This window comes from Grus americana, chromosome Z (genome assembly GCF_028858705.1).
Source record: "Grus americana isolate bGruAme1 chromosome Z, bGruAme1.mat, whole genome shotgun sequence".
In the NCBI taxonomy this organism is placed as follows: Eukaryota; Metazoa; Chordata; class Aves; order Gruiformes; family Gruidae; genus Grus; species Grus americana.
In genome coordinates this window covers 12,135,294-12,157,614 of record NC_072891.1, presented here as the reverse complement: position 1 = coordinate 12,157,614, position 22,321 = coordinate 12,135,294, and the positions used below count along the sequence as shown (strand labels likewise).

Below are 22,321 nucleotides of genomic sequence, written 5' to 3'. Positions count from 1 at the left end.
GGACTCGCCTCACCTCATGTTGGTGATCAGCTTCTTGATGGAGTCTGAGACAGTGCGAGAGTGGCCAGCCAGCACTGACCACTGTGGTGGGTCCTTGGGGTTGACGGCCAGAGAGCGGGCGGTCTGGATGAGGCCAGCAGAGCTCTCCAGCATGGTCTTGGCTGAAGAGACAATGGGCTCCATGGCTCTGCGCCCCTGTGTGAGGACATGATGGGTCAGTGATGTGTGCGAGGGACTGTGCCTGGGAAGTTGTCCCCTCTCCCATGACCCTCACCTTGGAGCCACCCCTTGAAGCCCAAGGCTTGCTGCCACCTTCCATCACAACCTCCCAAGGCACCAGCCCCACAGTGGGGCTCCATCTCAAGCTCAGGAGGAGGCACAGCTCGTCCCCACCCTTTGGCAGCCCCCAGCATAGCCAGGCCACATCCTTCCTGCCCCTGTAGCATCCTACCTCCGGGCTGATCTGGGCAGGAACGGTGGCAAACTCTGGGTTGGAGGCAAAGGCCGTCAGGTTGTCCACGGCCTCTATGAGAGGGGCGGTGGCAGCGCGGCACCGCTCTCGGTTCTCCTCATTGAACTCACCATCCAGGGCCTGGTATGGAGACACCAGAGCAGTTATCCAACCCCCACCATGCCCCAAATCCCATCCCCACCACGGTGCCCCAGCAGGGAGACCGCACCTTGATGGTCTTCACCAGGTTGGCCGTGCTGTTGGCCACCTCTTTGGCCGACTGGACAAACTGGCGCTTGGCCACAGGGTTGGCAGTGCGGGAGGAGGCCAGGCGGCACGTGTTGCACAGGGCCGAGGTGTGCTTCGCTACAATGGTGGCTGCTGACAGCACCTGCAGGGAAGAGTGGGGTGAGGCAGGATCCACCACAACTCCCCATCCCCACAGCTGTCCCCTCCCGCCAGCCCCACGTGAGGCACCAGTGAGCACAGAGGTCCCTCTTGGGACCCAAGAATGATTGCCATGGTCCTGCATTCCCATACAGTCCATCTGGACTGTCACTGTTGCACCAAAGCTGCCATCTGGCTCCCAGTATGACTGATGGGGCCTGATGAGACACAAGCCATAATCTTGGCCAACTCTCGGGACGCAGCTCTTGCGACCAGCTTCACACTCCCTTTTGTGGAAGAAAATGCCCGTAATGGTGCCCCAGCTCATACTCACCTGGGACTGGGTGCAGGCAGGGTCCACCAGGTTCTGGCAGGCCATCTGGATGGCTTGGTTAGCTCTGGCAAATTGAGTGGGGTCTACCAAGCCCTGCTGTCCAGCCTGGCTGTTGGGGTCTGAGACCCCCACAAGGTAGGCAGCCTAGAAGTATGACAGAGACGGTGAGAGCTCATGCACAGTGGAGGGGCTCAGAGCAGGCAGGGGCTGCGGAGGAGGCTGGCAGTACCATACCACAGGGCCAGACCTTGGGGAGCAGGGGAGAGGTGCATACGGCAACTACACACCAGGGGTAATGCTCATGGCTGGGACTGAGCATGTCTCACCTGGGCAGCTGCCTCCGTCAGCCCACAGAGAGCTTTGGAGGCGGCACTGATGGAGTCACCGAACTCAGGCAGTTTGCTGTTCTTGGCGTTCTGGGAGATGCCAGCCATGGACTCACCCAGCACCTGCAGGACACACCACACATCGGTTAGAGTCCGCCTCCCACTCCCGCAGTGCTCCCAGGCTCAGAGCTCACTGTGCTTCATCAGCAGGGGAGGAACCACCTTTTCCTTTGCCCCCACATCTTTCCCAAACCTCCCCATCCTTCCCCAAACCTCCACCTCCAGCTCAGGCCTCACCTTGGAGTTCTCCATGACACTGTCAAGGCAGTTGAAGTAGGACATGTCGTTGACAGTCTGGGTGGGGTTCTCCAAAAGCTCCTTCACCGTCTGTAGGGACATGGGTGTCACATCCAAGGGAAAGGTCCATGCCCTCCACTTGCACCTCCTCTTTGCTCCCTCTCAGCAGGGTGCAGCTCCCCCCTCCCCGCCATCTCAGCCCCTCCACTCCCTCAGCAAGATGTAGCTTCTCACCTCCAGCTCCCGCAGGGCATTGTCACATTCCTTCTGGCCTGGCGCCTGCTGGGTGCACATGGTGATCAGCTGGTTAATGCTGTCGGTCACAGCCCTGCCGGGGCCAGGGGAGAAATACCCACAGATCAACACAAGCTCTGCCACCTGCACCCACTGCTACAGCAAACAGCTCACAGGGAGCAGTTCGTCCTACCGTGCTGCTGCTGCCAGCTGATTCTTGAGGTTGGGGGCTGCGGGGTCAGCAGAGAGTGCCTTTGCAGCCAGCAGCAGCTTGCTGGAGGACATGGAGATGCTCTTCAAGTTCGACACCACCTGCGCCTGGTCTTCCTTATTCTGCAAGGAGCCAAGAAGAGTTACCCGCAGCAGGCTTCCAAGCCCACCCCAGGTCTTTGCTGGTGGTTTTCAAGCTGAGCTGGTTCCCTTCATCTAACTTGTCTGTCAACAGCAAGGACACGTCGGCAACGCTTGCTGAACAAACCCAAGCCACTTTCTCCCTGCTGCTGCAGTTTTGCACAGCTCCAGACCTCATCTCCCCAGTTGCACTGGCCACAGCCACCCTAACGACCGCTGCCCGGCCACTCTGCCTGTGGTCAGCTGTTTTCCCAGGCACCCCAAACCTCCCACTGTACCCAGGATCCCCCAACGGGTGTTCATTCTCACCGGGGACTGGCTGGCCATCTCCACTCCTGCCTGCAGGAACTCATTGAAGTCCTGCCCAAACTTGCCAGAGGACTTGGCCAGGTCTTGAGGGGTGCCACGCGACGCCTGCACCAGCTCATTGGCAGACTGGTTGAGCCCTGCGGCTGCCTGGTTCAGCTGGCTCTGGGCCTCCTGGAAGCTCTTGGAGCTGGGGGGGAACTGGAGGCAGGGAGACAAGTTAGGAAGCAGACAGAAGGATGGAGATGGAGGATGAAGGTCTGTCACATGCGTGGGGATATGCTAGAGAGGAAACCATTGTGGATGGACTGGCTCCCATCCCCACAAGGCTTCCCCCTTCCCCTTCTGCCCCTGCTCAGCTCACCGAATCCGCAAGCAGCCTCTTGCTGGCCTCTCCCACCATACGGATGGCAGCATCCACGTCCCGCTGCCCTGGCAGGCAGTTGACGCAGCGGCTCAGGGCCTGCGACACTGCCTTGGCCACCTGCGGAGAAGCAAAGAGCGGTCACCATCCCCCAGCCAGCTCCATGTCCTTCCTGTGGGCTGGTGGGGGACACTGGGGTTCCTGCTTGCCCTACCTGGGCCAGACGCTGCTGGCTCTCCGGGTCACCAGGCTTGGCCACCGCTTTCCGCGCCTCCTCGATGAGATTGTTGGCTTTATCCATGACATCGCTGGCGCACTCCAGCATGGCGCTCTGTGCCTGCGGGTCAGGGGTGCTGGCTGCCACGCCACGGGCGGCCTGGCTGAGTGAGCGCAGGGCCTGGGCCACCTCTCGGGCAGCAATCCCTGAGGGGGACAGAGAGGTCAGTGGCTGCTGGCATGGTCCCCTCCCTTCTCCCAGCCCCAGCATTGAGGCCAATACCTGTGTAGTTCTCGTTGCCCTGGGCCACCTCTCCCAGAAGGTGAGCGATGGCAGAGCTGACAGCTTTCGTGCTGTTCCCCAGGTCCTGGGCACACTTCTCCATCTGCAGGGGAAAAAGGGGGGACATGTTGGTGGGTTGCACCTCCAGCCTCCACCCTCATGGCTCCCCCACTCCAGTGCCTGCACCACATCACCCCACACTGCCCTTCCCCGCGCCCTCACCGTCTCTCCTGGCAGAGGCTTGAGCTTGCCATCGCGGGCAGCTGCCTTGGCTTCTTGCAAGTCCCTCTCCAGGCTCTGCACCAGACTCAGCGCAGAGTCTATCTCCAGGGGTCCGCATGCCTCTTGAGCCTACAATGGGGGAGAAGGGAAGGTGAGCGAGGCAACCACTGAGCCCACCCTCCTGCAGCAGAGACCGTGACCTGCCACCAGGCTGTCCTCACCATGCCCCCCCTGCTCTGCGTAGCCCACCCTGGGACGGGACCCATCCTCTCACCTTCTGGGCAGCTGTGCGGAGCTCAGCCAGAGCTGCAGCCAAGTTCTTGGCACACTGGCTGAGTTGCATTGCAGAGGCTTGGTCCGTGATGGTGGGGACGGTGGCCTTGGCTGCAGCTACCATCTTCCCACCAGGCTGCCAGGCAAAAGAAAAAGCTTTGTGAATGGGGCAAACACATAGCATCTCTCTGCTGCCCACATGCAGCAGGTTTCCCGGTATCATAGGAGTGTCAGGAACAGTAGGAAAGCTGTAATGCCAGAGCTGGTGTGGGAGGCTCTGGGCAGCGCAGGTACCTGCAGGAAGTTCTGGCTGGCAGCAATGAGAGCCAGCTGGGCACTGGGGCTGTCCGGCTGGGACTGGCTTCCTCGTACGCCCTGCACCAGCATCGGGATCTGCTCTGCCACCACCTGCCAGAGAGGAGGGTCACTGGAGAGGCTCGGTCAGGAGGAGATGGATCTAGTCCAGGACCAGCGACCAAAAACTCATCTGCCGGGGGAGCTCTGCGAGGACCCCAAAGTCCTGCCTGCCTGCTGCAGCCAAGCACAGAGCACCAGCATGGCTGACGGGAGAAGGGATGGGAAGAGGTGGCACAGGAGATGCCAAGATCAGGTCTGGGCCCTTACCTTGCAGCTCTGCACCAGCTGCTGCTGTGCAGCAGGGTTCTTGTTGGAGGAGGCGGCATGCTGTGCGGCAGCGATGGTCTGGGTGGCAGAGGCAGCTGCTTGTTTGGCTGCGTGCTGGCGGGGGAGGCATGGATTAGCACCAGTGGCAGGGCAGCCTGTCCCCAGCCCCCCCCATGCACCAGGGCCCAACTCCCCCTAAACTTCTCCTCCCATGCCTCTGCCTGTGACACCAGAGCACCCCTCGGTGCCCCAAAGTGACAGGGGGAGGGGAAGGAAGGGGAAGGAGAAGGGAGCAGGGGGAAGGTCTCTTCAGGATGCAGCACAGACACTAAATGGACTTTACCCCTCTGGAAAGTGCAGGGAGGCAGGGGCTCCTGGCCAGGTCTCACTCGCTGACCATGCCTGCTTGCCCTCTGCAGCCCCCTTGCTCGGTGCCTCACCTCTAGCTTGTGCACAAGCTTCTTCTTGATGGCGTTCTGGGCTGCGGCGTTGGTTGCCATGCGGAGACCCTCTGCTGCCTCACGCAGCCGCTGCTGCTGCTCCTCGCTGTCTGGGTGGGCTGCAGCTCCCTGGAGAAAGAGCAAACCCATCACAACATGCAGGGGTCACCAGGTCGCTTGTCCTCCTAAAGCAGCAGCTGTGCTTTGGCCTGATCTTTGGGAATACGGTAGCCTGGCTGCCTGCAGTGCCAGGGAGATGCCCAAAGCCTGTCTGGGAGAGCTCAGCAGCAGAGCTAACAGCTCCTCTGCTGCCACCAACAGCTCCAGAAGAAGCCCCATTCCACCACAGAGGTCCTCAGCTCAGTGCAGGACCTTGCTCTGGGTACTGCTCCCCCACCTGAGGGCTGATCATCCCCTCCACAGCACCGAGCTGATGGTGTCGGATGGGACTGGGGGCCAAAGCCAGCGTCCATCGTCCCCCACACCACTGACCTTTGCAGCCTCTACCATCTTGGCAGTGGCGTCGGCCAGGATCTTGGCCGCACTCAGTAGCTTGCGTGAGTTCTCCAGGTCCGTCTCTCCCTCCGCATCAGCTTTGATGGCATTGACAAGGTCAGAGGTGGCCTGAGCCAGAATACGTGCCTGCCGCACCATTTCGCCTGGACAGAAAGGAAGGGTGGCCTGTTAGCAAGTCCCATGGACTCCCTTCTACCTCCCCATCCACTGTGCTCTACGCTGGGTGCCATCAGCTGCTCTTACCAGCATCGCCCATAGAGCTGAATATGTTCTCAGTGACGTTGAGAATGGTGTCAGTGGCCTGGTCGTAGCGCCCGATGGGCTGCCCGCCCAAGGCATGCTGCTTGATGTGCTGCAGCAGGTCGTTCAGGGCCTGGGTGACAGCTGTGGCTGCTACCCCCACCTGCTTCAGGAGCTGGTCATCGTTGGTGGCTGCCTTGGAGGCCTCCACGCAGCCCTCCGCTGACTTGGCCACCAACTTGCCAGCCTCGATCAGCTGCTCCTGGCAAACTGGGGAGCTGATTGTGGGAGCCACTACCTGGAGGGGAAGAAGAAGGCTGGGTAGTGAGTGTGGTGGGCTCCTCATAGGAGCCACGCAGAGACAGCTGTCCCCAACTTCTGCTCCTCCAAAGAGGATATTCAGTGTTTGGGAACAGTGGCAGGGACTCCAGCCTGAGGCAGCCCATGTTTCTGGTGCCAGACCCCTAATGTCCCACCCAAGGACGTGTGGTCCTGACACACCTACTACCCCACCGTGGAGCTGCCACCAGCCCGGTGATGCCTGCAGCCACGCTGAGACAAGGGTTAACCTTGCTCCTTACCTTGGTGCAGGCCACCAGCTGGGAGGTGGAGAGGGCGCACTGGGTGGCAGCAGCGATCACCTGGTTCTGCAGTGCCGTGTCCTCCGTTTTCTGAGCCACGTTCTTGGCTTTGAGCACCAGCGCAGCAGCAGCGCTCGCCACTGCCTTCGCCAGCTGCATAAGCATGTCCTGGGAGAGGACTGAGAGGGTCAGCACAGCAGCCACTGCAGTGGGAGCACCCGCAGCCACCTGCAGGGCTCTCATGAAATATTCAGCAGGGAAACGTGAGCTCTCGGGGGGCCTTTCATCTGCTCTGGCCCAGCACCGGCAGCACCGAACACCTGGAGTGGCTGGTAACACCTTGACCCCATCTCTACCGTGTGCTACAGCCGGCGGTGAGGCTGGAACCTGGCCTTGAGCCACAGCCTGCATTGTGGCACCGCCACGAACACTGGCTGGAGCAGCTCAGACAATGTTTAACATCACCGCAACACCCACGACCTTACTGCCCACTTGCCAGGCAACAACTGCATCGAGTCCCTGATTGTATCGCAACAACAATCTGCTGCAAGGCACCGCCGGCAACAAAGAGCAAAAAACCCAACAAACCCCTCCAGAGAAATGGCAGGCAGAAGCCGGCCGCGGCACAGCCACACGAGGGGCAGCTGCCTGCCCACAAGCTCACCCTACCAGCAAGAGGCGAGTGGGAGATGCTGCCCACACCGGTCACCTGTACTGCAGGCATGCCAGCTATTTTTTAGCTCATTAGCGATGGGCTACTTCTCTGCTGTCGTTCCTGGAGCTAAAGGAGAGGTATGAAATAGCAACCAGCCTCCTCTCCCCCCGGGGCGGCAGGGAAGGCACGGGGCTGCCCTGCCAGCACGCAACAGGCAGTGACCAGCACACGGCAAACTGCTTTCCCGCAGGGCATCAGACATGACAGCACGCCGCAGCCTTTAGGATTAGCTCTCACGGCAAGGTGCCGGTGAAAACCAGCAGCACCAGCACTAGACAGCAAATGCTCGAGGCAAAGACCTTGGTATGCAGGGCAGCACTCCCTGCCTGCTGTGCCTGCAATCGTCCTGCCGTGTGTGTGCTCACACCAAACCCTGCGACAGCTACGCCTCTGGCCACCAAGCCAGAAGCGTCACGGCACCCCCCTCGCCTCCTGCAAGCCAAGACTACTCCTGCTGCAATCTGCCACCCTTCCAGACAGGAGGAAAGACCAGAGAGCACATGCACCCAGCTCCAGAGTTCCCAGACCACAGCATCCGAGCCCAAGGAGGGAAGTAGATACACTCGAGTCTGGCAGCTGCAAGGCAGAGCATCCCAATGCACACGTGCAAATTGTCTTCCAGGTCCTAAATCTGCCCCTTGAGGCTGCCCTGTCCTGGCACTGCTGCCTGGCTGTGCATGGCTCCCTGCCCCAGTGCTAGTTTTTCTGCTCCCCTTGGCTATCTGTCCAGGCTTTTCTGCTCATCTTGAGGCTGTGTGGCCACCATGAACAGAAACCCCTTCTTTCTGAGTCTGTTTTGATCTATACTGCAGCTGGATCCTCCTCCCCAGCATGGTGTGCTACCTCCCTTACGCTGGAAGGAGCAGTCATGGGAAACCAAGCTGGCTGGAAGTCAGCTTAGCCAAAATAAACTACCTCACGAGGCTCCAGCAACCCTGGGTCTCTGATGGGGGCAGGCAGGCAGCTCCCACACACAGGGAACGGCAGGCAGGAGCCAAAGCAGCTGCAAGAGAGGACTCCCAGGGCAGCGCTCACCCAAGCAGCGACCCGAGTGCATGGACTTCTGAGAGCCAACCACCAGAAAAGCAGATTTTTGACAAGAGCCCTTCTCCAAAGAGTTCAGTCAATAGTCGATAGAGGAGCACCCCTCACGCTGGAGAGGGCAGGTATCACCAAGCCATGCCTACAGCCCCCTTTTACCGTCTTTGGGTCAGAGGCAGGCAGGCTCCAAGCACACCGGCTTTCTGGGATCTACATGGGAATCCACAAGATAAGAGGCGTTATATCACAGGAGCTCTATAGGGACAGAGATGGGCAATGGCCTGTCCCCTCCCTCAGCAAAGTCACCACCGGGTACCAGCCAAGCTTTGACCCGGAGCCCTCCTGCAAGTTCTGTGCAAAGGCCAATGGTTTTAGGGAGCAGGTGTCCCTGGGTGCTGCCGAGCATACTCACCTGGAACCGAGGGTCAGTGTCGCTCTCCCCGATCTGCTGCAGCAGCTCCCCACTGGTCTGACCCACGAGGCCAGCAGCCTGCAGGAGATTCTGGCGAGGCTGCAAGGAACAAGGCAAAATCAACACCAGGCTTGTGAGCAAGCCCTAAAACTTCACCTGGTGGTTCTCCTCGGCTTCCACCCTCCTCTCAGCCACACGGCCCATCCTGCCCCCCACCTCAGCACTGGCAGGTTGTGCCGTTTTCAGCAGGTCCGAGACGGCGCTCGCCAGGTTCTTGGCTGCCTGCAGCAGCTGCCGTCCGTTCCCTCCCTCGTCCTCCATCAGCGCAGCCAGCAGCTTCACGCCCTTGGACATCTCCGTCAGGTTGGAAGAGATGGTGGTGACGGCGCAGCCCACGGCGGTGTAGTCCGTGTCTGCTGGATCCCCTGCACAGGGAGGAGACAAGTCAGGATGGGACATGCTTCAAGTGGTGCTCCAAGAGCATCCCCTGTGCCTGTCTCCAATGTGGTTCTCCTCCTGGGAGTAGGGGGAGAGACCCTCTGACTACTAAGCCTGAAAGCTGGTCACATCAGTTTGGGCAGGCAAGCCTGGTTAAAGAGAGCTGCACCGTGCCATGGCTGCGCCCAGAGCTATGGTAGGGACCAGACAACACACTCCTGGTCCAGAGGATGGCTGGTCAGCCAAGGACTGGAAGGACTGCGCTGGACACAGGCAGGGATCTAAAGGCAGGGCAAGCTGCAGGGGCATGGCCAGCTCTACAGGCACATTAGCAGCACTTGGGGTTGATTTAGCTCTAGCTGGGGCAGGCTGGCTCCTCCAATCTCTGATGCGGGGCAGGAGCAGCGACCTTCAGCCAGTCAAGAGAGACCAAGCCTTCTCCAGAGACAGGGCATCCCTCTTCTCCAACCCTCCATATACCTGCAGTGAGGTTGACCACTGAGGCTGTGCCAGCTGTGATAGCATCCACTTGGGAGTGGATCTCATGCTTCGACTCATCCATCTTATTTTTGCGCCAAGCTTTGGATGCCTGAAATGGGGAGAACGGGGTCAGGAGACGGTGGTGGAGGTGGTGGGTAGCTGCACCCATGCTCAACACAGAGAGATGCAGGAAAGAGGAGACAAGGGAGAAAGACAGAAGAGCTGTGACCACCCAAAACTCCCCAGCCCATCCTGATCAAACAACATGACCAAGTGTCCCCTCCTCTCCTGCCCCCAGAGTGGGATACAACCCCACCTCTTTGCAGGCAGCAGATCTTCCCAGGAGTTGCTGGTACCTCTCCTGGGCATACAGCCAGCTGCATGCAGCCCAGCCAACAACCTTCAGCGAAGTCCCCCCCAGCACCCTGCCTTCAATCAGCACTCACAGCATCCTGCCCAAGGGGTGGCAAGGTCTCGAAGTCATCCAGTGTGGCCTGGGCTGCATGCACAGCCTGCATGCTGGAGTTGATGGTGCCGGTCAGGGCTTGCTGGGCTGAAGTCTGCAACACAGGGACAGATTAAGGTATGCTGGAAGCTCGAAATCTAGTCTTAAATATTTGGCTCACACCTCCCCCCGCAACGTGGCATAACGTGCTGTTGATGACAGTGCTCTACGTAGGTGCCCCCACAAAGGGGAGGGACCTAGCAAAAAGGGGATCTCCCCTCTGCACCTCCCACTGGGAAATGCCCTGTCTCACCACGGGTACAAGCAAGTCTCACAGTTAACCAACTCTCGGGGAATGGGGAGCAGATGCAGTGGGACCCCACAATGGTTTTTACAGCAAGCCCCACAGCAGCCTGAGAGGGGCCAAAGAAAACAACCTCCTTGTGGCCTTTTCCAAGTGCTTTTCCAGCTGCAGAAGACATGGCGGGTACCAAAGTCAGGCACAAGGCTCTGCTGCAAACCATGGCACTGGTAGGGCTGGCCGGGCACAGCAGCTCAGAGCCAGCTCAATCTGAAGGAGAAGCTGCAGCCACTGGCCAGGGTGTAGCTCAAATTTGCAGAGTGGGTGCAGGAGGACGTCAGCTCAGCCAGGCCAGCAAGCACACAAGGTCAGTGGCACAGAGTCCCTGCTCTTCAGAGCAAGCAACACTCACCCACAGACCCAAATGGATGGGTCTACACAAACCCAATGCACACCTTTCAGAGTTTGTGTGCTGTGGTGGGCACAGGAAGAACTTACCAGAGGGGGCATGTGCCCTCGGTGCATCTGGCCACTGGTGATTTGCAGTTGAGGCTGCGGCATCGTGCCCACCTGGAAGTTTTCTGGCCCTCCAGCCCCTGTCCGCATGATGGCTGGCAGGGCCACTGAGCCCAGCTCCGCCTTGCCTACACGGTTAAACTGCTGCTGCAAGACGGTTGACCTGAAACAGGGAGAAATACCGGGTCAAGGGATGCCCACAGCCCCGGCACCAGGGTCTGTGGGAGGGCTGCCACTGAAGGACTGGCAGCTCTTCCTCCAGACACACTGTGCTGCAAGCTTGGCTGGGGCCCAACTTTGTTCAACTTCTGCTTGGCAGCTAACTTGCTCCTAGAGGACTTACTTCTTTGGAGACACGGAGTCTTCCAGCATGGTGGACTCCTCATCCCCCTCCAGTCCAAAGTGGTCTTTGCTCTTTTTCTGCAGAGGGAAAGAGAAAATGTGTCAGTCAGCACATACCTCCCAGGCTTCCCCTTCTCCTGCAGCCCAGGCACCATACCAAGGCCACAGGGTTCCCCTGCCCCATCTCCAGCTCCCCCAGCAGCACCGTGTGCCAATGGCTGTCTGGAGGCAGCTGGAAGGGGCACCCTGCCCCACTCTCCAGAGAGGAGCCAGTTATCAGTGCCCTTCTCAGCACGGCCTCACCTTTTTGAGGATGATGTCAATGTAACCAGCAATCAGCTGGGCAATCTGCTCCCCCTCTGTTGTCTGCACTGAGTAGTAACCATCCTGGTAATCTCCAAAATCCTGCAAAGGCAGGGCACAGGGTAGCACCGGAGCAGGGCACTGGCGGCCATCCTGAGCCCCTCTGGTATGCGCTAAGCACCCAAGTGCCGGCCTCCAAAACAGCAGCTGGGAGACGCACCAGAGGAGGGCAAGGCTGTCCCACTGCGCAGCAATACCCCAGAGAGGGGTTGGCATGAGAGCAGCCCCCCAAGGGGCCACCACTGCGGAGAGGGGGTGGAGGATCAGGGCTGGTCCCTACCAGGGTGAAGCTTTTGGGTGAGGCTGCCCAACGCTTGATGTTGGTAAGGCTCCACTCCTGAATCACTTCTTTGGTCTTCTCATCCACCCGCATCACACACTCCTTGGTGATCCCCAGAAGCCGTGGCACCAGCTTGTTCTTCCCCTTCATCTTCTCCTGCAGGCCACAACAGAAGGGTTGTGGGCTGCCCTCGGGATGGCTCCATCCAGGCAGAGACGTTTAAAGCCTTCCTTGGCTACCAAACACCCCCAAGGTCACACTTTCATGGTGACAACCATGACATGGGGCTTGAAAGGACAGGAGAAAAGCTAGAAGTGGGAAGGTAGCACACATGGAAAGCCAAGAAGAGTGGGTGGACAGTGGGGACACATGGAAAACTGGAGCAATGTGGGTTGAGGGGTAACAGCTGGATGGAGACACAACAGATGGAGAAATGCTGGAGAAGGGGAATTTTGGCCAGGGGAGCTGCTGCTTTACCTTGACCAGGAAGAAGGACACCCCGTAGGTCTTGAGGGAACGGGCAAGTTTCACGTAGCGAACTTTGGCCTCAATCTCACTCATGTTCCCGCAGTTCTTGTGGGCCTGCGACAGCAAAGAGAGAACATCACACTAGCACTACAGTCCCCTGGCTGTGCCACTATGGCCGTTACAGCTCTTCCAGGCCCTCCCCACGCCACCAGCATCGCCTGTCGCTGCCACAGCATCCCTCTGACCTCTGGGACCTCAGGAGCTCCTTGTCCGCCTACTTACAGCTTCCTGCTCCTGTTTCTCACCCATCAAGCTGCTACATGTTGCCACCAGAGCCAAGAGCAGCTTCAACCTTTGGCAAGGAGGAACAAGAAGGTCTCAAGACCCGCCCTGCACGTACCATGAAGATCTTGCGCTCCCCTTTCTGCTTGATGTATTCCTTGGGCAGGAAATCCTTGAGTCTGCCAAGAGACAGCCAAGCCAGCTGTTAGCAGCAGAGCCCAAAGCCAGCGTTTGTCTTCGATTACAGAGAGGCCCAACCCAGAGCCTTGGACAAACCCCTGCCAGGGCACGGGCTGGGAGTTTTTGGGAGCAGGAAGGATGTGGGAGAGGTTGCTGCAGTAACGAAAACTGCCCCAGGAGCTGCCCTGCTGAGAGTGGGGTGGAGGTGCTGAGGATGCAACCCCTTGCGTGGCATCAGCCTAGACCATATGGTGGGCTGGAGTCCCCCCCAACAGAGCTGGCTGCACATCCTCGGGGGTGCCAGAGGGAGCAGGATGGAGGGCTGGCACCCCTTGCAGTCAGCGTGGACCCCTGTGCTTGGGCACTGCGCTGCAGTGAGGAGAGGGGTCGCACCAGAGACATCTGTGTCCCCAAGCCCCGTGTGCCAGTGCAGTGCTGGGGGCTGCCCAGCTGCTCTGGCCGCCTGGGGCTCCCCAGAACACTCACTCTAGAAAGCCCGGCTTGTGCTTCTGCTCATTGTGTGGCCCAAACTGGATTTGGCACTGGTAGCCAGCAAACTCGCAGGCTTTGTCAAAGGAGACGGGGTGGGAACCGTTAAGGATGTCGTCACGAGCCTGTGTGGGAAGAGAAGACACCGCGGTGGGCTGGGCAGCCATGCAGCTCTGCCACCACTCCCCTCCATACTGGGCAGGACCTCCTTTCCAGACAGAAAAAAAAGTGGCCATGAAAAACAGAAGGATCTAGGGGAAGGCTGTCCCCTGCAGAGACATCACCATGCCTAGGAGAGGAACAGCAGGATTTGGGATGGTTCCTACCAGGTAGAGGAGACACGGGATCCCCTCAGGAGCTATGGATTATGCAGAGAGCAGGGCTGGGATTGCCAGCAGTGGCTCTTACCCAGGAGATAACTGGGCATCCTGAAGTGCCCCCCCGTGGTGGCTCCTGGCCAAAACCTCAGCCACCACCCCTGCCAGGGGGCCAGTGTGGCGCAGCAGGCCAGGCGCTCTGGGGAGCTGTACCTGCACGTAGAGCAGGTTGAGCTGCACAGGATCTCGCGAGTCCACATTCTGGTCAGAGTAGAAGAACTTGCGCCGCAGCAGCAGGGTTTCATTGTCGTCGATGCCTTGCTCGCGCAGGGTCCGGCCATGGTCCAGCCAATTCACTGCAGGCAATGCCAGGGCATGAGCAAGGATAGGCACCCAGGCAGGGCTGGTCCCAGCCCCGGGGCTGCTCACACGGAGTGAGAAACCGATGTCTGTTTGGTGCATCCCAGCTCTCATCCCTCTGCCCTGGACCTCCAGGGAGGAGAGACTCCAGGGAGCATGGACACATCCCCTTGTCACAGTGCTCTCCACCGTCACCTCTGATCCTCTGTGTCAGCTCTTCCCCTTGCAGGGGGCTCTGCTCCCCTCCCTGCTGCCCTCAGCATGGGCTGACCCCATCCCCAGCACATGCAGGCACCTACACTCGTCATCGGTGTGCAACTTCTGCTTAAGCTTCTCCATCTTCTTCTCATCTCGCAGCAGGGTCTTGTCCTTCTTGAGGGTGCCGGTAACTTCCTCCTTCTTCTCTTCCATAATCTCCCGAACAAGTGAGTACTCATCGTAGTTGGTGATGCCTGCCGGAGAGCAGAGGACCAAGCTCAGTACGACATTGGTGCCAAATACAGAGCCAGGAGTGATGCAGGGGTGCAGAGCAGAGTCCCCTCCCCAGCATCACACACCCCTCGAACATCCCTGCTGACAGGCCATCCACCACAGAGCTGCTGCCGTTCCCCCAGTACCTCCACCAGACGCTGCCCTCTGTCCCCACCTTCCTTCCTCCCCACTGTTGCTGCCCCCTCCTCTCACCAATCCGGGCACAGATTGTCATGAGCATGTCCGTGACAGTTTTGGAGTCATCCACCATCACTGTTTTCACTGTCCCATCCAGCATGCGGATCTTCAGGGGCCGCTGCTTCTTCTTGTACTCCATGGTATCCTGTGGGCACAGCAGGGCACAGCTCCCAGCAGCGGCACTGGCGCAGGGTGCCTGCATCCCACCATCATGCCAACAGCTGCCTCTCCCCGGTGCAATTGTGGGGGGACGTGGGGTGCTCTGGGGCCCAGCTCAAGGCAGCAGGGCAAGCACCCACTCCACCTCCACGCTGTGGGCACATCCAGCCCCAAGTCAAGGTGGGTACCAGCTGGAAGGACATGGGATGGATGCTTACCCCGTTGCGAAGCATGTAGTAGTCCAGAGCCTTCCCAGCCTCCAGCCAGATCCCCTTCTTCGGGTCTTCATCCGAGAGGAAGAGCCCAAAATCATTGGCTGAAAAACAGGGATTGTCTCTGCCAGGGTAATCCTGAGCAGAACACAAAGATGCCAGCCTGCACCCAGGGATGTGCATCAGCGGAGCCCAATGTGTGAAGCACGGCAGCACTGTGAATGCTGGAGTCTAAACCTAACAAGTGGGCAAAAAGCCGGCAAGCAAGCTTTGAGGTACATGGTTTACCATAGTTATCTATGGAAAAAAATCATCTGAAGCAAGCCTACGCAATGCTGAACTTGGAACTGACAGTCACAACAGAAGGAAGAGCTTGGAGTTGTGGTTGACAGCTCTCCAAAATCTTCAGTGTAACGTGTAGCAGCAGCCAAAACAAGGTAGTAAAACACTGGGCATCACCAGGAAGGGTGCTGGGAACTGGTTTATAAAACCTAGGCAGTAGGTTTTATACACAGTACTCTGTGGTGGTGTGGTCTGCACCTCCCCAGAAGGACACGGTGGAGTTTGAAAAGATACAGAGAGGAGCACCTTAAATGACGGAGCCTTGGTATGAGGGACTAAAGGAGCTGGAACGCCTCTGTTTGGGGAGGAGGAAGCTGAAGGAGGATGGGATTAAGGTTTACAAGGTCTCAGAGGTGGTCAATAAATGCTTTTCACCAAACCCTGCTCCCTCGGGGCTGGGGTACTCAGTGACAGTGCTGCTGCTGGAGCCCGGGCAGTGGCACCCCAGCTTGGACCCGCAGGGTTAGCCCTGTTTTCCAGCTGCAAGAGGCCAGGACCACGCCTGGCTTTGCCCTGGGAAAGGTCCATCTCCACCTTTCCAACAACCCAGCGCCGCAGGCTGCCTTGGCTGGCTGCTAAGTTTATAAGGAGTCATCTCGTTGGCAGCTCTCTGCGGGGAGGGACAAATTCCTGAGCCACCCGCTCCTGCCTGGCTAACACTGCTGTTAGGATCCTACTAAACAGGGAGCAGAGAAATCATGGACGCTTGCCATTTTATTTTTAAATTTAAAAAACCCCAACTATTTTCAATGCAAATTCCAAAAGGATAACTCTAAAGTACTGAAAACTGAGCAGCTTGCCCCAGATCCATAACTTGGGCAGAGAGAGGCGCTTCTCGAGACAGAGCAAGAGCAAAGCTGGAAACCTACACCAAAGCTCCCAGCCCAAAGCTGACAAACATACAGGGCAGCTCAAAAAGGGACCCCCGAGTGCCACTGGGTAAGGAGAGCAAAGAGAAACAAAAGCTGCAGGGAACTGATAGGAAAATAAAAGCTATGAGTAACCGAAAAGGAACTCAGGAATAAGCAGTTCCCTTTAAGGCTTTCCCCTTGCCTTTTTTTTATAAGCAGGCTGGCTCATGTCCAGGAGTAGGAAATGCAATGCTCCCTCCAACAAGACTACAGCCCCGCATCCACAAAAACATCCAGTCCCTCTCTGAAACCGAAAGCCACAGTCTGCCGGACCACTGGCCAGCCGGGCACGACACGAGAAGGCATTTCCTTTCATCCTCGAGGAACTGCTGCTCCCAGATGTCGCCGTGCTCCCCCTCCTCTTCCCACGACTCCTGACCTCCCGTTCGCTGCCTCTCCCCCGTGGCGCAGCTGCTTTTGGAGGCAGCAGGGACCCAGGAGAGACCCACCATACAATGTCCTAGTGCTCCAGCCTCCCCATCCATGCCGGGGACAAGCCACATCCGCGTGGGCGTGAGTCATATCATGAGCTCTTGAGCCATAAGCTTAATTTTAAGCCTGTCAGCAGCACGGAGGTATCAGACCTGAGAAAGTTTAGCAAGGTAATGGAGCACTAGCACAGGCCTGGCAGAGAACTGCTGGGGGAGAGAAAGACACGGAGGAGGACTGTATATTTCCCAAAAAAGGAAAAATTAACTTACATGGTTTATTAACACTCGCTATGACCCCTGCAACTACTTAAACCCATCTAGTCCTAGCCAGTGGTGATGGATACAAGTAGGAGAGAGGAGCAGAGACAGAAAGGGCAGCAGGCTCAAAGAGGTCCATTATTTTACTTCCAAATGTGTATTCCCACCTCCCAAACCCCCAAATTTCTTCTGGGGTGTTGAGAAGGGAGCCAGAGGAGCTCAGACCCTCACCTCAACTGGGCAGGAGGACTTGGACCTTGCTCCCCCCGCGCCCCCAATGCTCTGGGAAAGCCCAGACAGGCATGGGGACTAGAGAGGAAAGGGAGACTGGTGAAATGCCAGGAGCTAAGCCAGAGTGGCCCTGGCATGGCAGCCAACCCCACAGTGGACTTACGCTGTCCCATCTGGGCCTCGGGCACCCGCTCGCGGATCATCCGGCAAGCGTCATACACCATGGTGGAGGGCTCGAACTGCATCGTCTTCACCACATTGCCGATGCTGATCTTCAGCGAGAGGGCAACCATGGTGGCGGCTGGGCTGTCCCCACTCCTGCGTCACCTGCCAGAGGAGACAGAGGGGTTAGCTCTGACTGCCAGCACTGCCAGCGTGCAGGGTCCTTCCTCCTCCCCTCCAGCAGCACCTCTGCTCCCCAGAAGCCGGGACACAGCTTCTAGCAGCACGCAAAGGCTGCACCCAGCACTGGCAAGCCTGCAAGGGGTCCCAGTTTCCAGCCCCTTGCTGACCCCAGGGTCTGTGTGTGGTTTTCGGACCCTTGTCTCCCTGTGCCAGGGTCCCAAAGCTGATTTCGCTCCCCCACGGGAGTGACAGCAGCTGGTACCCAGCAGAGATGCTGCCAGCGAGAAGGAAGTGAGCGCACAGGAGCATGCGAGATAAACTGGAAGAGCACAACGGAAGGAGTTATAATTAAACCTGCTGTGACACAGAAGCCACAAGAGGAAAACCAAGCTTTGACATGGAGGTGGCCCCTGGCTATCAGGGCCCCCCCACATCGCCAGTGGACGGTGCTGAGCTGGCAGCCCAAGCACAGAGGGACGGAAAAGCCCAGAGCTGCTCAGAGAGGCAAGATAAGGGCACCAGGCACCAAACTTGCCTGTTAAAAATAATTACCTGGGGAAAGCACCGCTCATGCTGAGTAATGCATTGGTGTTCGGAGATGGGGGTCTATAGCAGACACCATGGCACAAACTCAGGGCAGGGGAGCCCATGTGCAAGGTGATGCGCAGGAGAGCAAGGGACCCAGATGCTGCAGCTCTTGCTGCAAGGGCACACAAGAGCCACACCACAATATCTGAAACAGGCCCCAAGCTGGGGATCAGCTTCAAGCTTGAAGGACTGCACAGATGAGCTTTGGAGCAAGCACTCCTCAACAGGGCTCTGACACATCAGGTTTAATAATACTTAATTAAAATTATGATATTCTTACAGCAGAGCAAAATCAGAAACAAATGGTAAAAGCAAGAGATTGTAAATAAGCCCCCCGCTGCCTGCTGTAGGTTGTAGAGGCTGTTCCTTTGGCCTTACCCACCGTGCAGCAGCTTTCAGTGCTTTCCCAGGTTGCTGCACACCTTGGGTTCCCTGTGCCGGGTCCTTCGCCCTGCCCCACTGCGCCCTGCCCTTCTCAGCACCCCCAGTCCCCAGCCGGCCACAACCCAACATTCTCCAGCAGTGACACCCCTTTTCCTCTCCCCAAGAGCCTGCTCATGCGGAAGGAGTCCCCTGCTCTGCCTCAACCCAGGCTCCCTTGTCCTTAAACCCCAGCTGGTGGGAGGATGCAAGAGCATGAGCAGGATGCACCATATCTGCTTATTCTCTTTTAGATTGATTTTCTACTACCAGGCCTCCCATTACGGCTGTCAGGGAAAGGTTACTGGCCATGTGCATCCTCAGCCTGGCCTGGGAAGGTTCTTGAGTAAGGCTTGCTGGCATCTTCCCTTGCCTACTGTGCACCGCAGTGGCACACGGCAAGCCTGTGCATCTCTGCCTGGCACTGCCAGGTCTGGTCCCCCATGGAAGGGGGTACATCGGCACGGGCTGCTCGCAGCCATGGACCTGAGCTGGCTAGGAGCATGATCTGCGATGGATAAAAAGCTCCTACATCCAATTTGGACCAGGAGCAAGTCAGAGGGCAGGGGTCCTGCTCCTGCAGAGCCATAAAGCCATGCTGGTGGTGCGGGGAGGGAGGCAGGGATGGAGGAGCGTGCCGCCTCCGCCAGCACATGGAGCAGCTCCAGCTCTGCATTCCTGAGCTGTTCGGCAATGTTTCTGTGGAGGCCCGCAGCCCCCACTGGCTCCGCTGACAAGGAATGAAATGCATTTCGAGTCCGGAGCAAGGGAGCCCGGCAGCAGCGGGAAGGAGGCAGCAGAGGTGCCTGCCTGTGCCATTGCTGTCTGTGCGGAAGCACCAGCAAAGCCGTGGAGCTGAAGGGACAAAGAACACCCTGCTGTAGAAAGGGCTTTCCGAATATTTCATACATGGGGTGGGGGGGTGACACGACTGCTACGCCCACCAGGCCATCTTCTCTCTATCTAAAAATATTCTCGAGTTGAGCCTAAAGCTGCTTTCCGTCCCTCCACAGGAAAAGGAGAACATGCCACTGCCAGGACAAGGTCAGAGACCACGGAGGAAGGGGAAGGGAGGCCGCCGGACGGCAGAGAGGAACCGAGAGGAGCCAGACCATGCCCGGCCATTTCTGCAGCCTCCTCTTGCCCTCCCAAAGCCACTCAAAATCAGGCACTGTGCTGGAGCCACCCCTAAGCACATCCTTTACGGGGGCAACCATGCTTTCCAAGACCCCACAGGAGAATGACTGCTCAAGCCTTCCCACTCCCAAGCTCCTACAAAAATGACAGAGCTCGGCAGGGAAGGTGCTCACGACATCAAGAAAGCTCTCAGAGGAAAGGGAGATGGTTCATTTTAATTCCCATATTCTATGGAAACAGTTCAGGCTCCAGCAGCTGAACTTTGCTGACATCAATGCCTAAAGCAGAAATGATCTCTGCTGCATAAGAAGTACACCTCCTCAAACCCTGCAGAGATTTGTCAGCAAACGTGGCAATTAATCACACAGGGTTTGCAAATCTGCTGCCTCCTGTGAGGACACCAGTGGACCTCTCCCCTCCGGATACTATGTGGGGAAGGACTAGACATAACGGATAAGACAGTGTGGGAGTCCAGTGCTGCAAACCAGAAAAACAAAAGCAAAGGACAGTGAAACTCAAGCTGTCCCTCTGGAAAGAAAATACAAACCCAAACAAACCAAGTCTCAATGAACACACACCAAATTTCTGCACTGGCTCATGTCCAGAGCAAGCAAACCCATTCTCAATCGGTTGTCAGTATGCAAAGGCAGATAAGGCAGTGGAGCAGCCAGCCGGCAGCCAGATTAACACACTTCTGCATTTTATAGCAAGCTGTGTGCAACCCTTTGAGCCATAAGCTCACTCCTGAGCTGATCCTAAAATAAGGGTGGGGTTTCTTGATGGGGTCCCACCCCTCCCCGGGAGCCATCCTGGCTGCCTCCATCTCACCCTGCACTAAGCGAACAAAACCACTGTGGTGGTGGTCTCCGGGCTCAGCTTAACGGCAGTGTGTGCGGGGACGGCAGCGCCGTGCCAGCCCAAGGAACCACAGCGTCATTGCCGGGACCACTGAGAGCAAGTTTTCCGTCACGTGACGTAACTGCTATATTTGTATCGGCTGAGTTTAGCACTGTGAGGACAGTTACAGAGGAGGTTTTATATCTTAAAAATAGAAAATTTAAAAAAAAAATCAACAAAACTCAATAGCAGCCTGCTGGAGCACTCACAGCGAGTTTCCAGAACAAGCTGCAAATCTTCAAATGCAAGAATTTTGCCATTTTTAACATGCTCTTTTTAAGGGAGACTCCGGATGAGGTTTAGGTTGTTTAGGTTTGTTGTTTGGGTTTTTTCATGGCAATGCCAAATTTTACTTGGGAAAGGCCCTTCTCCGGACCACCCCTGGGCTGGGAGCTGGCTGCAGGAAGCTTTATCAGCTGCAAACCGCCCCACTGCCGGGGTTTTCCGCAGGCACAGGGCTGCCAGTGCAGCCGCCAGCACGGCCAGGCAGGTACCAGGCCACCGCTGTGCCTGCCAGGGGTGGCCTTGTCAGCACATCCGTGTCTGCACAACAGCACAGTGAACCGGGGCAAAAATTAACCTGGTAAGAAGCTGAACCAGGCTCCAACTGGGTTCTCCAATATGGGACCAGTATACACAGCCATGGCTGGTGCCAGGGGTGTGGGTGGCTCAGCCCCGTGCTGATGGGAAGGCTGAGCCAGCAGCCCCGGATGGTGATGATGCTGCATGCCAAGCCCATGCAGCCAGTTCCTCTTTCCCAGCCACACGTCCACATCGGATGGGAAGATGGTTTCTTCTTGCTTCCGGGGAGCATGAGTGGCCAGTGAGCTCAGCCCCATGGCATGCCTGTGACCCATGCATCCCAGGTCTGCCCGCTTCTGTTGGACATCCCCTGCCCTCCACGGGGAGGGGGCACAAATGGTGGCACTCTCAGGCTGCCCATTGCCAAGGCAGGCATGGGGGACGAGCAAGGGCAGGACTCCATCCACAGCCTCTCCTGTGTCCTTAGCAAGCCAGCCCTCCAGCACAGCACCCCAAATGCAGCGCTCAGGGTGCAGTGGGGGCTCTCAAAGCCTCTGGAGACCACCAGGTGCCCAATCAGGGCAGCCATGCTTGCCAGGGTAAGCCACTCACTGCTGCTGTTGTGCTGCTGGCCAACAGTGAGAGGAGAGCACGGCTGGGTTTGGGGCGGGGGGGTGGCGTTTCTCCACCCAGCAGTCAGCAAAGCTCAGCTCTGGAAAGGAGGGCACCCCATAGGTGCCCTCTTCCTCAGCCTGCCCACTCCCCTTCCCCAAATCTGCCAGGACGTGTCACTTTGGGATGTACCAAGTCCTGCCGCTGCTGTTCAGTGAGCAAGCTGCGTGCTTGGACAGTGCTGACCACGCACCATCACCATTTAGCACTTGGGGGGGTCTCACCTCATGGTCTGTGGGGGAGGGGTGTGGGGTTCGGACCCTTTACTGGGCAACCCCCAGGCCCTGGCAAAGCTAAAGATCCCAAAAATATGTCCCCTCCTCAGCAGCGAGGCGCAGGGAGAGAGGAGAAGGGAGTAAACAATTATTGCTACCAAATATGGGTCTAACAGCCAGCGATGAAGCCACGGCAGAAGCATGTAGACATCCTGCCGGCAGATTCAAAGGGACAGGGAGCTCGAAGGGGCGCAGGCAGGATCCGGCAGGGAACAGGCAGAGGATGGCACGGAGTTCCCCTTGCCTGGTTAGCTGCTCCAGCCGGGTCACAGAGGGGACCCACGCTTTTCCCCGACGGGGGTCAGCCCTGCCCCACAGGGCACCCACCCAACCTACGTGTCCCGCCCCAGCGCCCCGTCCCGGGACGATCGGTGGGAG

The 22,321-nt window shown here is 58.0% G+C and overlaps 1 protein-coding gene across 4 annotated transcripts in view; it reads right to left on the bottom strand.

Annotated features, from left to right (window-relative positions):
* TLN1 (talin 1) overlaps positions 1 to 22,321 on the bottom strand; it is a 35,028-nt gene that overhangs the window by 11,881 nt on the left and 826 nt on the right. The window contains exons 2-38 of one of the 4 annotated variants that reach the window (XM_054810501.1): positions 17,251 to 17,414; positions 14,921 to 15,018; positions 14,559 to 14,688; positions 14,174 to 14,326; positions 13,728 to 13,870; positions 13,195 to 13,322; positions 12,647 to 12,707; positions 12,256 to 12,360; positions 11,779 to 11,934; positions 11,439 to 11,540; positions 11,137 to 11,213; positions 10,776 to 10,956; positions 9,978 to 10,091; positions 9,532 to 9,640; positions 8,830 to 9,038; positions 8,614 to 8,712; positions 8,361 to 8,411; positions 6,446 to 6,613; positions 5,868 to 6,162; positions 5,601 to 5,767; positions 5,109 to 5,237; positions 4,669 to 4,782; positions 4,339 to 4,452; positions 4,046 to 4,180; positions 3,772 to 3,900; positions 3,550 to 3,652; positions 3,265 to 3,473; positions 3,051 to 3,170; positions 2,690 to 2,887; positions 2,223 to 2,362; positions 2,030 to 2,123; positions 1,796 to 1,885; positions 1,499 to 1,621; positions 1,173 to 1,316; positions 681 to 842; positions 452 to 592; positions 14 to 195 (exon numbers count right to left, since the gene is read on the bottom strand). In XM_054810501.1, the coding sequence (XP_054666476.1) occupies positions 14 to 195; positions 452 to 592; positions 681 to 842; positions 1,173 to 1,316; positions 1,499 to 1,621; positions 1,796 to 1,885; positions 2,030 to 2,123; positions 2,223 to 2,362; positions 2,690 to 2,887; positions 3,051 to 3,170; positions 3,265 to 3,473; positions 3,550 to 3,652; positions 3,772 to 3,900; positions 4,046 to 4,180; positions 4,339 to 4,452; positions 4,669 to 4,782; positions 5,109 to 5,237; positions 5,601 to 5,767; positions 5,868 to 6,162; positions 6,446 to 6,613; positions 8,361 to 8,411; positions 8,614 to 8,712; positions 8,830 to 9,038; positions 9,532 to 9,640; positions 9,978 to 10,091; positions 10,776 to 10,956; positions 11,137 to 11,213; positions 11,439 to 11,540; positions 11,779 to 11,934; positions 12,256 to 12,360; positions 12,647 to 12,707; positions 13,195 to 13,322; positions 13,728 to 13,870; positions 14,174 to 14,326; positions 14,559 to 14,688; positions 14,921 to 15,018; positions 17,251 to 17,380 (5,003 nt within the window). In that variant the 5' untranslated portion in view covers positions 17,381 to 17,414. Of the gene's footprint in view, positions 1 to 13; positions 196 to 451; positions 593 to 680; positions 843 to 1,172; positions 1,317 to 1,498; positions 1,622 to 1,795; positions 1,886 to 2,029; positions 2,124 to 2,222; positions 2,363 to 2,689; positions 2,888 to 3,050; positions 3,171 to 3,264; positions 3,474 to 3,549; positions 3,653 to 3,771; positions 3,901 to 4,045; positions 4,181 to 4,338; positions 4,453 to 4,668; positions 4,783 to 5,108; positions 5,238 to 5,600; positions 5,768 to 5,867; positions 6,163 to 6,445; positions 6,614 to 8,360; positions 8,412 to 8,613; positions 8,713 to 8,829; positions 9,039 to 9,531; positions 9,641 to 9,977; positions 10,092 to 10,775; positions 10,957 to 11,136; positions 11,214 to 11,438; positions 11,541 to 11,778; positions 11,935 to 12,255; positions 12,361 to 12,646; positions 12,708 to 13,194; positions 13,323 to 13,727; positions 13,871 to 14,173; positions 14,327 to 14,558; positions 14,689 to 14,920; positions 15,019 to 17,250; positions 17,415 to 22,321 lie in introns of those variants that run through there. The other 3 variants (XM_054810502.1, XM_054810503.1, XM_054810504.1) reach the window with 3 other exon arrangements.